The 12,953-nt window shown below is 38.6% G+C and overlaps 2 protein-coding genes across 9 annotated transcripts in view; one reads left to right on the top strand and one right to left on the bottom strand.

Annotated features, from left to right (window-relative positions):
* Positions 1–12,953, bottom strand: part of si:dkey-262k9.2 (uncharacterized) — a 25,569-nt gene extending 12,616 nt beyond the window's left edge. The window contains exons 1-4 of one of the 6 annotated variants that reach the window (XM_062063166.1): positions 11,340–11,460; positions 11,190–11,277; positions 2,618–2,675; positions 2,274–2,309 (exon numbers count right to left, since the gene is read on the bottom strand). In XM_062063166.1, coding sequence (XP_061919150.1) covers positions 2,274–2,309; positions 2,618–2,675; positions 11,190–11,225 — 130 coding nt within the window. In that variant the 5' untranslated portion in view covers positions 11,226–11,277; positions 11,340–11,460. Of the gene's footprint in view, positions 1–2,273; positions 2,310–2,617; positions 2,676–8,776; positions 8,838–11,189; positions 11,461–12,805 lie in introns of those variants that run through there. The other 5 variants (XM_062063167.1, XM_062063169.1, XM_062063171.1 and 2 more) reach the window with 5 other exon arrangements.
* The window catches only part of LOC133660066 (IgGFc-binding protein), a 32,326-nt gene continuing 31,110 nt past the window's right edge, over positions 11,738–12,953 (top strand). For all 3 annotated transcript variants that reach the window (XM_062063162.1, XM_062063161.1, XM_062063160.1), the window contains exon 1: positions 11,738–11,912. In XM_062063162.1, coding sequence (XP_061919146.1) covers positions 11,867–11,912 — 46 coding nt within the window. In that variant the 5' untranslated portion in view covers positions 11,738–11,866. The remainder of the gene's footprint in view (positions 11,913–12,953) is intronic.

Below are 12,953 nucleotides of genomic sequence, written 5' to 3'. Positions count from 1 at the left end.
GATCTTTTGCAACACATCATACATAAAGTGTCAGTGGTCTGCAGATGCAAACTTTTAAGTATATTTTTCTAACCAGTCGTCACTGAAGCACAAGTCTCTATTTGACAACAACTGCACATGTCGATGTTAAAGGCCTACTGAAAGCCACTACTACCGACCACGCAGTCTGATAGTTTATATATCAATGATGAAATCGTAACATTGCAACACATGCCAATACGGCCGGGTTAACTTATAAAGTGCAATTTTAAATTTCCCGCTAAACTTCCGGTTCGAAACGCCTCTGAGGGTTGACGTATGCGCGTGACGTCAATCATTGAAACGGAAGTATTCGGACACCATTGAAGTCAATACGAAATAGCTCTGTTTTCATCTCATTATTCCACAGTATTCTGGACATCTGTGTTGGTGAATCTGTTGCAATTTGTTCATTGCATTATGGAGAAAGAAGCTGAGCAAGCAAAGAAGAAAGTTGTCGGTGCGAAGTGTCTATTTTGCGAGGGAAGTCAGCAACAACACGTACACAGCCGGCGCTTCTTTGTTTACATTCCCGAAAGATGCAGTCAAGATGGAAGAACTCGGACAACAGAGACTCTTACCAGGAGGACTTTGATTTGGATACACAGTTGCGATAACGTGAGTACACAGCTGCGCTTCCAAACATTTGATGCTTGCTATAACTAGCTCGAGCTAGTAGCTAGGAGCTAGGAGCTAGCATTAGGATTAATTTGTGGCATATTAAATATAAGCCTGGTTGTGTTGTGGCTAACAGAGTATATATATGTCTTGTGTTTATTTATTGTTGTAGTCATTCCCAGCTGAATATCAGCTCCCACCCGCGCGCTTCCAAACATTTGATTGCTTGCCCGTACGTGCGTGTCATGTACGTAACTTTGATTAAATATATAAGCTTTATGAACCTTGGGTTAGGTGAACGGTTGTTTGGGCTGAGTGAGTGTGTGTGTTATGCAGGTGTTTGAATTGTATTGGCGGGTTATATATACGGGATCCCGTCCATATTACCCGCTCGAGCTATAACTAGCTCGAGCTAGTAGCTAGTAGCTAGGAGCTAGCATAACAAACACCTAGGTGTTTTTATGCGGGATTAATTTGTGGCATATTAAATATAAGCCTGGTTGTGTTGTGGCTAATAGAGTATATATATGTCTTGTGTTTATTTACTGTTGTAGTCATTCCCAGCTGAATATCAGGTCCCACCCGCGCGCTTCCAAACATTTGATTGCTTGCCAGTACGTGCGTGTCATGTACGTAACTTTGATTAAATATATAAGCTTTATGAACCTTGGGTTAGGTGAACGGTTGTTTGGGCTGAGTGAGTGTGTGTGTTGTGCAGGTGTTTGAATTGTATTGGCGGGTTATATATACAGGATCCCGTCCATATTACCCGCTTGAGCTATAACTAGCTCGAGCTAGTAGCTAGGAGCTAGCATAACAAACACCTAGGTGTTTTTATGCGGGATTAATTTGTGGCATATTAAATATAAGCCTGGTTGTGTTGTGGCTAATAGAGTATATATATGTCTTGTGTTTATTTACTGTTGTAGTCATTTCCAGCTGAATATCAGGTCACCCCCGGCTCTCACAGCATCTTCCACTCCCCACTAGTCCTTCACTTGCACTTTCGTCATTTAAAAATATTTCATCCTCGCTCAAATTAATGGGGAAATCGTCGCTTTCTCGGTCCGAATCTCTCTCACTTCATGCGGCCATCATTGTAAACAATAGGGAACTTTGCGTATATGTTCAATTGACTACGTCACGCTACTTCCGGTAGGGGCAAGCCTTTTTTATCAGATACCAAAAGTTGCGATCTTTATCGTCGTTGTTCTATACTAAATCCTTTCAGCAAAAATATGGCAATATCGCGAAATGATCAAGTATGACACATAGAATAGATCTGCTATCCCCGTTTAAATAAAAAAAATTCATTTCAGTAGGCCTGGTGTAGCAGTAGGCCTTGTTAACTACTTGTCACATGACCCAAGGGACACATAACACAGCCCCAGAGAGAAACATTGGAACTGACAATAGCGAGACAAAGGACAAGTAGAAACATGGGAAGCCAATATGTCAGCTGGATCCTCTAAAAGGAAGGATATATTGAAAACAAACAAGTTCTGCATCAATAATGAACGACAGAAACATATACTGTAGCAATAGAAACATAGTTATTTATCATTTAATGATCTGCAGTTTTCCTGGCAGTTCCTGATACTATCATGACAACAGAATGATGAAGATGCAATACATACCATCACCGGCTGATCCTTCAAACTCATCTGAAAAAACTGTAAATAATAGAAGGCATTAGTTCACATTGTTCAACTTTGTCCATTTGGCTCAAGATGAGTAAGTCACTGATATGATCTGCATTATATATGGAGACCTTGAGCTGGATCTCGGTGGTACATTACCTGTGCATACAGGGCTTCTAAAGTTACTATTATTTGTGACTGAATGTGGTGTATACTGTACATGTGGCCGATACTTTACATACAGTACTGTTGAGTATGTGGGCAGATAAGAAAAACATGTTGGCGGCACACAGAGCCTGATTAGATGTTTATCAGCAAGCGGCACAGAGATGAGAACTCACCAGTAGTGGTAGGCAGCAGCAGACACAGGAGCAACAATCGCATCATCTTCAAATACTGCTTGGGAGAGAAAGGCCAAGTTAAAAATATCTGTTTTCATATGTGTGAAACCCTGCTGTTTCTGGTTTGGAACAGTGGTGTGATGGAAAGCTTCAATGAGCCCTATTATTGGTCTTGTTTGGTGCGGTAAGTCTCAGGATCACGTAACCAGTCAGTGGAAAATTAAAAAATCCCACTCGCACTGTTTATACTAGTCTCTGGGACTGCACGCAAGGCTACGTTGCAACTTCAGGTGCTTGCGAGGGTCAGAGAAGGAGAGCCTAATTTCCCACACTGCTCAGCAAAAAACAGACAAATTCCGTCACAGTCAGCTGTCAACAAGTAGCTATTTGACATTGTCCTCTCCTTTGCACAATCAAGTGTTCTGTGAGCGACGTTTAAACAATTTCCCTCATAAAAAGAAACAAGTGATACTATTCCTTTTTAATGTAATGTGTACGAGAGAAGACAAAGTAGCTTTCAGGTGAACAAACATTTACCAGTCAAACTGACATACACCGGCAGCAATTCTTAAGGGAGCACTTCCTGGTGGAAAAGGATCCTTAACTAACTGTACCTTTGCACCACAAAGATGTAAAACACAGCTGTTTTGCATGTCGCCAAACAATGCCCGCAGCTGTACCCAACACAATACGAGCGGCTGATATTTTTTAAAAAGGAAAGCATGGGAATGACCTCTCTTCCAGTGGAAATCCCAGATGAAGCCTCGCTGGTGGTATTGGGTCATTGAGGTTTGCATGGGATCAGGAACTAGTAGTCACTTGTGTAAGTAATACAGAAGGAACTTCGCCGCTGACCTTTGTGCCCAGTGTTCATTGTTAGCTATACCCATTGTGTTTGGTTTCCCCGGCTCTTAATGACCGTGCGGAAAGAACTAATGTAACCCACATTACATATATCGCACATCTGCAGACGGCAGCTACAGTCTCTTGCTCATTTTACAGGAATTACATTCTAATGACTACTTGGTGAATTGAAGTGAAAACATAAGAGACTAACAGAACAATCCTTAAAACAGTCTGTTGAAAATGTATTCTGCTGCCATGGATGCTGGCGTCTGCAAAAATTCAATTTGTCTCCCCTGCAGGGCCACACAGTAATGAGTGCAGACCACATCAAGATTATGTGCTAAATTAGAACAGTATCGCAAACTATTAGTTTGGCCATACTGGAAAATAAAGACGTTAATCACACAACAGATGTCGATCGGGGAGGGTGTGTAGAGAGGGCTGTTGCGGCCTCAGAATGGCTGCGGGAGCTCTCTAAATACAAACAACCTAAGACGCTGCAAATAAAAACGACCTCCAAATTACTTTTCCGAGTCGCTTTGCCTGAAATAATAAACTGGTTCAATTTAAAGAGTATTTATCAAGGCAGACCACTGCCTCTGTATCAAAATGGCTTGTGATGCCTGCAGCGTTTTCAAACTGGTTAATACATTCTTGTACATTTGAATGGCGAATGAATTTCCTCTTTGATACAGGACCTAATTTACAAACCAATTTACTGCGAATGTCTTGGTTATAATAAAGGAACACCAGCTGCCTTCCGGACACAGACTCAAAGATCATCGTGGATAAATCTACACATCATAAAACTAGGGAGCAGTGCTGAAAAAACCCGAAAGTTGCACTTTTCCCATACATACATTTAGTTTGTATTCATTTACATAAGAAGCTACCAAACTTGGGTTTAAAGCCAGGCTGTCAAATTCAATGCATTAAAGTTTAAGTAGCCTAGAGGAAGCTAAAGCTAACTTTCCAGAGAGTTGACAGCATGAAATGCAGACTTTTTCCGACTTTTGGCACGTGCATGACGTAAACCACGCCCGTACGAAACACATAAGCACAGCATTAGCTTTGTGTGTGGTCAGCTAATGATAGCCATTTAGCAAAGTTTATTTACCAATGTTAGCCATCATTGAATGTATAGCCTAGCCCTATTCAACTGATGGTCTGGGGGCCAAATCTCGTTCCCGAGTTCAGTTCAAAATTTCTAAAAACAGTTGAGCGCTTATGTTATATAGAGGAACTTGGACCACTGTAAACACCTTGACAGATCCTTGCATTGACATTTTAACATTGCTAGCAAACAGAACACAGGGGTCCAAACTTGTGATTTACAAAACTGAGGCGTTCCTCAAGGCTTTCCTTCAAGTCCTCTTCTATTTGGCAGTTACACATTTTTTTTAATGCAGTGTTTCCCACACATTCATTTATTTGTGGCGGCCCGCCACGAAAGAATTACGTCCACCACAAATAAAAAAAATAAAAACTTTTTTTTTGTTTTTGTGTGTCCTGTCCCGCTTCTCAGGTAAATCATATAGTTGCTGTAGATGCCCATATAGGCTGTTCAGATTTACTTTACAAAAGAGAAGTGTAGGATACTTCTCTTGTTGCCTTAGTTGTATTTGACCACTACTGTTTTCTGTTTATTTGTTACTGACTGTGGCAGGACACCTCTGCCTCTGTTTCACTTTATGTTGCTGGTAAATAATATGGTTGTAGTAGTAGGCTAAAGTTAAATTATTTAGTATGCACTAATTAAAGGGGCAGAGCTTTAAGAGACATTTTAGCTTTTATATTTTATGAGATATATTTTTTGTAAGAACCATGATTAATAAATATATTTCAGTGAATAACTTATTGTTCAAATCTGTATATAAATATGTACACAAAGTGTTGTAATTATATTGTAAAATGGATGGATGGATGGACGTTTAAAACAAAACCGTTATTATTAATTAGTAAGTATACATTTTTTGAGCCTTTTTAGAGAAAATCATATAATTGTAGTAAATTATGCAAATTATATGATGATGTCATGTGACCACGCCCATAGCCACGCCCCCACCGCCACAGGTATCTTGGCAGTTTATGGGAAACACTGTAATGTGATTTATGTAACTATGGTGTTGTTGTAGCTTGTTCACTTCAGATGCAGTCAAGAGTCATTTGTTCAACTTAGTTAGTTATACTATTGGGATTACTAAAAGATTCCATTTTATGTCCTCACTTTCTCATCATTTGGGCTATTCAACTAGTGGCCTATGAGTTTAGTTTAAAGAAAATTCCCATTTTTACAGCAGATTCATTAAAAACAATTAAGTGCTGTTATAAAGATTATCTTTAACTAGCTTTTTTGCTTAAGTCCTTAAGAACAGCAAAACACTTCTGAAACTTTGACAACATAAATGGACCAAAATCAAATGTCTACTGTAGAGGGTGCTGGTTTTCCGGAATATGCAAAATAAGACTACGGTGAAGGAAAAAGTCTGGCACCCCTGTCCTTAGTTTCATGTGGCACCCAAAACTATTTATTTGAATATTCCTAGTCTCGCTTATCGTAACAACAACATGACTGCAAAATGAGACAGGTACAATTTAGACAGCAGTGAGTGACAATCATGAACGCCAGCCAAATTCCCCAGACCGACCAGCAATTTGTATTCAATATAATTTGCAATTATAGACACTTGGGATGTAACGGTATCCAAATCTCATGGATATTATCACAGTATTAAGGCCACGGTACGAAATTATTGTGGTTTACAGTATGTCCAAAAAAAAAATAACTGTGCAAGAACATCTACTGTTTCAAGCAAATATTTAATAATAACTTACAGTTGATGTATATAAAGTGACAATATAAACACTACGTATAGCAAGTGTAAAACAATAATGTTCAGTTGAGAAGCAGTGTCCTCTACAGTAGACATGTTTTTATTTCAGTTTGGGAAATGCTGTTTCTCGGAAAAGTTAACTAACCATTTAAATAATGTAAATACCCCACCAATAGATGTTTAGCTTCTCTGGCTTAAAATATATTTTCTAAGTGAGTACAGTCAAGTAGTTTTTTTACTTTTAATTCCCCCGATTTACAGTTGAGTTTTTTTGTTGAATTCCCTGACTGGCGGTGTCGTCTTGGAAATGCTCAAAACGAAAACAAAACTTTCTTACCTCCACCAAAGAGTTTATGTTTTTGCCATGTCTGGTTTGTTAGCAACATAACTCAAACAATTATAGACAGATTTTGATGACATTTTCAGGAAATGTCCACAAAAAAACAATTTCCCTTATCTACTACGACACTTCACTTCCTGCTTATGGCATACCGTGGCGGTCCCAGGCTGCGCACAGAATTCTGGGAGAGGTAGTTTATTTCAGACCTGGCCAGTGCTAAAGCGCCATAAAAAAACTACACTCACCAAGTTTTCGTTTGATACAGTCACACGTCACGGCATTGGTGTGAAGACTTTGAAACTGCAATACAACGGTATTTACAATAATGTTACATCCAGACTATAAAAATGGGACCGGTTACCTCCCTGCTTGACACTCAGCATCAAGGGTTGGAATTGGGGGTTAAATCACCAAAAATGATTCCCGGGCAAATGCAAAGAATAATTGGGTCAAATGCAAAGAATAATATTGCCACACCTAGTGTGTGTGTGACAATCATTGGTACTTTAACTTAAAACATACAGTAAAATATAGACATTTTAAGAAAATATATGTTATGTCTTCTTTTCCGCTTTACTATTTGGCTCGTTGACCAGAGTTGCGCATTTAATATTCTCTTCAGTGCAGCTATTAGTTAAAAAAATAAATAAACACAAACAATTGTATTTACTAATTATTAATTGTAGTTGCAGATCAATTGCAGTGACTTTTTAACCCAGCAGATGGCAGACGGCCATTATGAAAAACTAACACAGTGTCAGTGCAGTGTCAATACAGCTGCTAAGTGTACCACACAATCTCTAAGACGTCATTTTACCCATCATTACAATACGTTCAGTGATCAGATCAATGTATACAGTATACACCAGTGCAAAGATGAGTGACGAGACTACGACTGGTGTGGTCTGTGACAAATGTCACTTCAAAATACACCCAGCTGGGACAGGATAATACTTTTACAAAGTTTTGAAGTTGATGTAAATTATGCAAGCAAGTAATTTAGTGTGATTAATCATAATTCAAAAGTGAGATTTATCTGATTAAAAAATGTATCAAACACTAGGAGCTATTTTATAGATTAACAACCTGGCAAACCATTTATGTAAAGGTAATAAGTTAAATCGGCCTTTTTAGTAGAAGCAGCTTTGTCAAGCCCTGCCTTTTTGTCCATAAATGTTTGGCCGTTGCAGACGACATTGCAGATATGATGCACAGTTGCATATCCTCAAATGTGCTGTCTGATTAAAATATTGTATTAATAGAGCAATGAACTGTCTAATGACAAAATATTTCATGAAACAACACTTCAAATTAAATATTTTCAAAGTCATTGTATACGGACTTGTTTGAGCGCTGTTTGACAAAATGTATATTGTCATTTATGGCTTTCTCGAGCACTTACCTTTTATGGTTCTTGTGGGTTTTTTTGTTCATCTAAATGTATGTATCAACGTTATGGAAAAAAAAATGCATTTTAGCAAGTTTGGTCTCCAAAAATAATTTTAATTTGGATTTTCAGTTAAAACAAAAAAAGTTTGTAAAACCCTGTGCTAAATAATCTGACAAATTTAGGTAAAAGTTTTATCTCAATACACGATCCAGTGTGGAAAAACATAAAAGTGAAGAAAAATAAAGTGAGACAAAGGTTTTTCTTTGTTATCTACTCACACTGGTAACAGTGCTGCACTCTATTGTTTGTCAACACCAGTGATAAGAACTCCTAATGAGGGTACATATCGGAATGGCTCGACAACAGAGTTTGGAAAACTAGTGCAAGTGCTGAGAGAATATAAAATGCACAAACGAATGCAAAAGACTAATTGGCATTGCTTTAAAACACTTAATAGTAAATAAAATATGCATGCATGAAAAAAGCTTATAATTCAACCTTGGCATCTGGGATTGCAACCAGTTTGATGCATAACATTAAGGACTATAAGCAATATATAATGAGATAGAACCAAAATGTTAAAAACAGATTTCAGTAAGATTCCATACAGTTCTTCACCAACTGCAATAATAAACATATTGTTACATTACTACTTCTTTGACAGAGCATCATTATACTTAGGCAGAATTTTTAATACAGAAGTTACATTGAAACATTAGATTGTGTCTGATAAGTGGGAAAACACTCACATTTCTTCAGTTGATGCCATGCATGTCAGTGAACCTTCCTTCATCAAGGAACTGAGCCCTACTCATAGGAGTAGTTGAGCCACTAAGAGGATCTGGTGTTTTGGACAATGACAGCCTTATACACGTACATCCTGTATTGCCTCCTTCACATCCTCCGTACAGTGTGTGTGTGTGCAGATGTACTTTCAACACACACCAGGATGCATGAAAACAAATCATACAATAGGTGTACCATAAAGGCTGCATTTCAGACAAAAACATCACCAACTGGGACGTGCAGGTCTCAGCTTCAATTTACTTTTACATTATCAGATGGAGACAGAGCTCCAGTGCTGTGTTTTGTTGACAACAATAACACAAGGACTTGAGCAAGATTTTTGAAAATCAAGTACTATCTAAAATCTTAAAGGCTGCCTCGTCATGCACCTGACAACAAGGAGCAACATGTTTAAAGTAGACAAAACTCAAGCCGACCGAAATGTCAAAGATACAATTAGGCATGTCCTGATAAATACTTTTGGCCTGCGATCACGATCAGATTGTGAGCCGTGATCCAATACTTTAACAATATATAATAGAACTGAAAATATTTTATATTGTAGCAAGTAACTAAATTAAACACAATAACACATTTTTATAGTGTATCTTATTGAATTTAAAATGTGCCAGAATTGTTGTAAATCAGATGGTGTATTCAATTTGTAATATTTAAAGCCACATACATATTTTTAACAAAATAAAGCGGTTAGTGCACAATATCTAAACAAAAGCAAAAACTACGATTGGCTCCCATTTAAATCATTTGGGATTTGCTCTCAAAGCCTTCCTGTATACAGAGACCTACTCCCTGAGTTTGTAAACAAAAAACGACAAAAAATATATTGTAATAATAACAAGAAAAAGAAAAAGATCAATCGAATCAGGACAAGTGGTAGAAAATGGACGGATCACTTTAGTATCATTTGTATACTGATACAATACTAGGTATCGATAGTGTTGACATCCAGATTGATCACCGTTACATTACCTCTTTTGGCTTCTCATATGTAATGACGTAATTATGTACGTACCACGTGCACGTTTATTAGCTTCCGCCCGAATGCAGCTGAGATAGGCTGCAGCACCCCCCGCGACCCCGAAAGGGACAAGCGGTAGAAAATAGATGGATGGATGTTTTTAGCTAATAATAGCCATTTGGAAAGCTAGCGTTGAATGTATATTCTATCATAACAACAACATGACTGATAATTGTTCATTGATCCTCTTGGACTGCATTTGAAAGTGTTCATGCGATATCTGCGCGTACATTGATGAGACTGGGTGAGTGACTGATGTAAACACCAATTATTTTATTTGGGCCATTAAAATGTTTTATTATATAAACTTTGTAACTGTTAAAAATATAGACAATTGTCAAAAAAATGTGTACTTTTAAACCACTAATGGTAACATAACCTGGCCGGTAGTGTTCTTGTTAAAATTGTTGCTTTGAAAAATGATACTGTGAGGAAGTTGCAAACAGCACCTTTAACTACCCAATCACAACATTATGTTTCTTGAAAAATTATCTCTAAGATTTTCATTTTGACTGGAACAGATTATTTATATTTCTATTAGTCCCATCTTGAAATCAGAACAAATCATATCAATCAATCAATCAATGTTTATTTATATAGCCCTAAACCACAAGTGTCTCAAAGGGCTGTACAAGCCACAACGACATCTGAAGGATCCACTGTAGTCTTCTGGAACAGATCAAAGTTTGTGTGCTCTAGATTTTATAAAGCCATTTTATAAAGCTTAATAAAAGATAAAATAATAAAATCTTTAATAAATAAAGATTTCATTAAGCCAACCGTGTGGCGTGGTTGGGAGAGGGGCCGTGCCAGCAACCCGAGGGTTTCTGGTTTAAACCCCACCTTCTACCAACCTTGTCACTTTTGTTGTGTCCTTGAGCAAGACACTTCACCCTTGCTCCTGATGGGTCGTGGTTAGGGCCTTGCATGGCAGCTCCCGCCATTAGTGTGTGAATGGGTGAATGTAGAAATAGTATATTCTACAATCCAGCAAGTAGATAAATAGTACAATAGAAAACATATCCTCCATAGTGTCTGAGGTAGAGAAAATAAAATCAATTCTACAGAGATGAAATGGCCCTGAATGACCTCTGACACCAACAGTGAAGCTGCTTTAGCTTCTGCAGCTCATGTGAGGCACACAAAAAATAATTGTCTGCACTAAATCATTACAGTACTGCAGTGTAATAAATGTATTAAACTGAACAACTTGAAAATGTCAAATTGCAACTAATAGTGTTTTTTTGGGGGGGAAAATACGTTTACTGCATGAAAGCATGAAAAATGCACCGCAAAATACTATGGTAAAGCATTAGTAAGAGTCTTTTTGTACATACCAACAGAGCTAGCGAGGTGAACTGGATGAAGTGCATCGTTTTGCGCTGCCATTAAAGCGACGCACTGCCCACAGCTGGAGCCCGTTTCCTGACAAAAATCCGCTGCTTCATGACTGAGTCAAACACGGGTCAAAGTTTTCGTTCACCTACCGGGGGAATTTACACAGCCACCATAATGGGCGCTGGCGTAACATATCTACGTAACTCTTCCTGCAATGTGGACCATTCTGCACCGCTCAGCCTCAACTGTTTCCTGTCTAGTGTGAGTACGTCGCCACAACTTCCGGTGGAGTTGACTTTAACTTCAAACATTAGTGATTTTCCTTTCATTTAATTTCATTTTCAAACAGATTTGTTGTGAGGGGGATTACAGGGTACATTTTTTATATATAAAAAAAAACACATATTTAGTATCATGATGATACATATCCGGTTATTTAACGGGATTTATGATTAATCCGAACTACCTCCAGCTGGTGTCGGGACTTCTCGCGATAACTGGAGAAATATATAAAGCGTGTTTGTGCCCGGTGCATTAATTGCTATTTTTAGTGCCGTGCTGGCCGCGTGTTGTTCACGGGTTTTTGTTTGTTTGTTGTCCCCCCCAACAATAGAGCTAGCATAAATCCCCCTTAAAGACAAATCAATATACTGTAGTTTCCTTGCTCCAGTGCAAGATGATGCTGTTTGTCCTCCTGCTTCAGGTGTGCCTGGTGGGCATCAGTAAGTATTTGTAAGCTTTTATTTGTAGTCTTGGGGCTATAATTAACCCAAACTTAATTAACCTGTCGGTCTGATTTAACACAAAGTGTATGTTAAGTAGCTTGGGTTATTTAATACAAGTATAGGTCATTGACTTTTATGGAAATGTCCCAATATTCCTCATTTAAATGATAAATGGGTTACACTTGTATAGCGCTTTTCTACCTTTTAAGGTACTCAAAGCGCTTTGACACTATTTCCACATTCACCCATTCACACACTGATGGCGGGAGCTGCCATGCAAGGCCCTAACCACGACCCATCATGAGCAAGGGTGAAGTGTCTTGCTCAAGGACACAATTAACGGACGTGACTAGGATGGTAGAAGCTGGGGATTGAACCAGGAACCCTCAGGTTACTCTTCCAACCACGCTACGCCGTCTGGTGACCTACAACGCTGAATATGCCATGGAACATTTGCCTTTTTTCCCCCTCCCCTTACCTAAAACACTCAAATCTGGACTATTCTTAAGCACCCTCACAACTTGCAATTGTGCACTTTTGCTTGGGGTGTGCCTGTGTATCCAAACCTTAGAAGCTACCAAAGCCAATGTGTATATATATTTTTAGTGTTATAGTAACTGTCCTCGTGTCCTATAAATGTTACTAATCATGAAAAAGTGAAGCATACCTCACCATCTGGGATTAACAGGTGTGAAATTTTATTTCACCCTTATTTTAACATATGCTTCTGCTGCCAGCAATGAAACCAGACACCCATGCTCTCACTTACCATATGTAAAATGTGCGTGTCTTGTTTTTGCAGCTATCGGCTCAACCATACAGTATGTTGTAAGCAGTTTCTTTGCCACTATCCCAGGCTAGCAAGCGCCATGTCCCATCAGAGTACTTACATTTAAGTTTGCAGTATGTCAGGATTGTCGCCTACGCACTGCTCCTATGTTGTTGCTCCCCACACCAAGATCCTTGTTATCATGGAAACTACTGGAGTTGTTCTGCACGTTAATACAGGTGTACCCAGTCAGGAACAAGGAACGTGTA

Source organism: Entelurus aequoreus, linkage group LG11, assembly GCF_033978785.1.
Source record: "Entelurus aequoreus isolate RoL-2023_Sb linkage group LG11, RoL_Eaeq_v1.1, whole genome shotgun sequence".
In the NCBI taxonomy this organism is placed as follows: domain Eukaryota; kingdom Metazoa; phylum Chordata; class Actinopteri; order Syngnathiformes; family Syngnathidae; genus Entelurus; species Entelurus aequoreus.
Note: the sequence above shows the minus strand (reverse complement) of the source record. Positions and strands in the feature narration are given on the sequence as shown.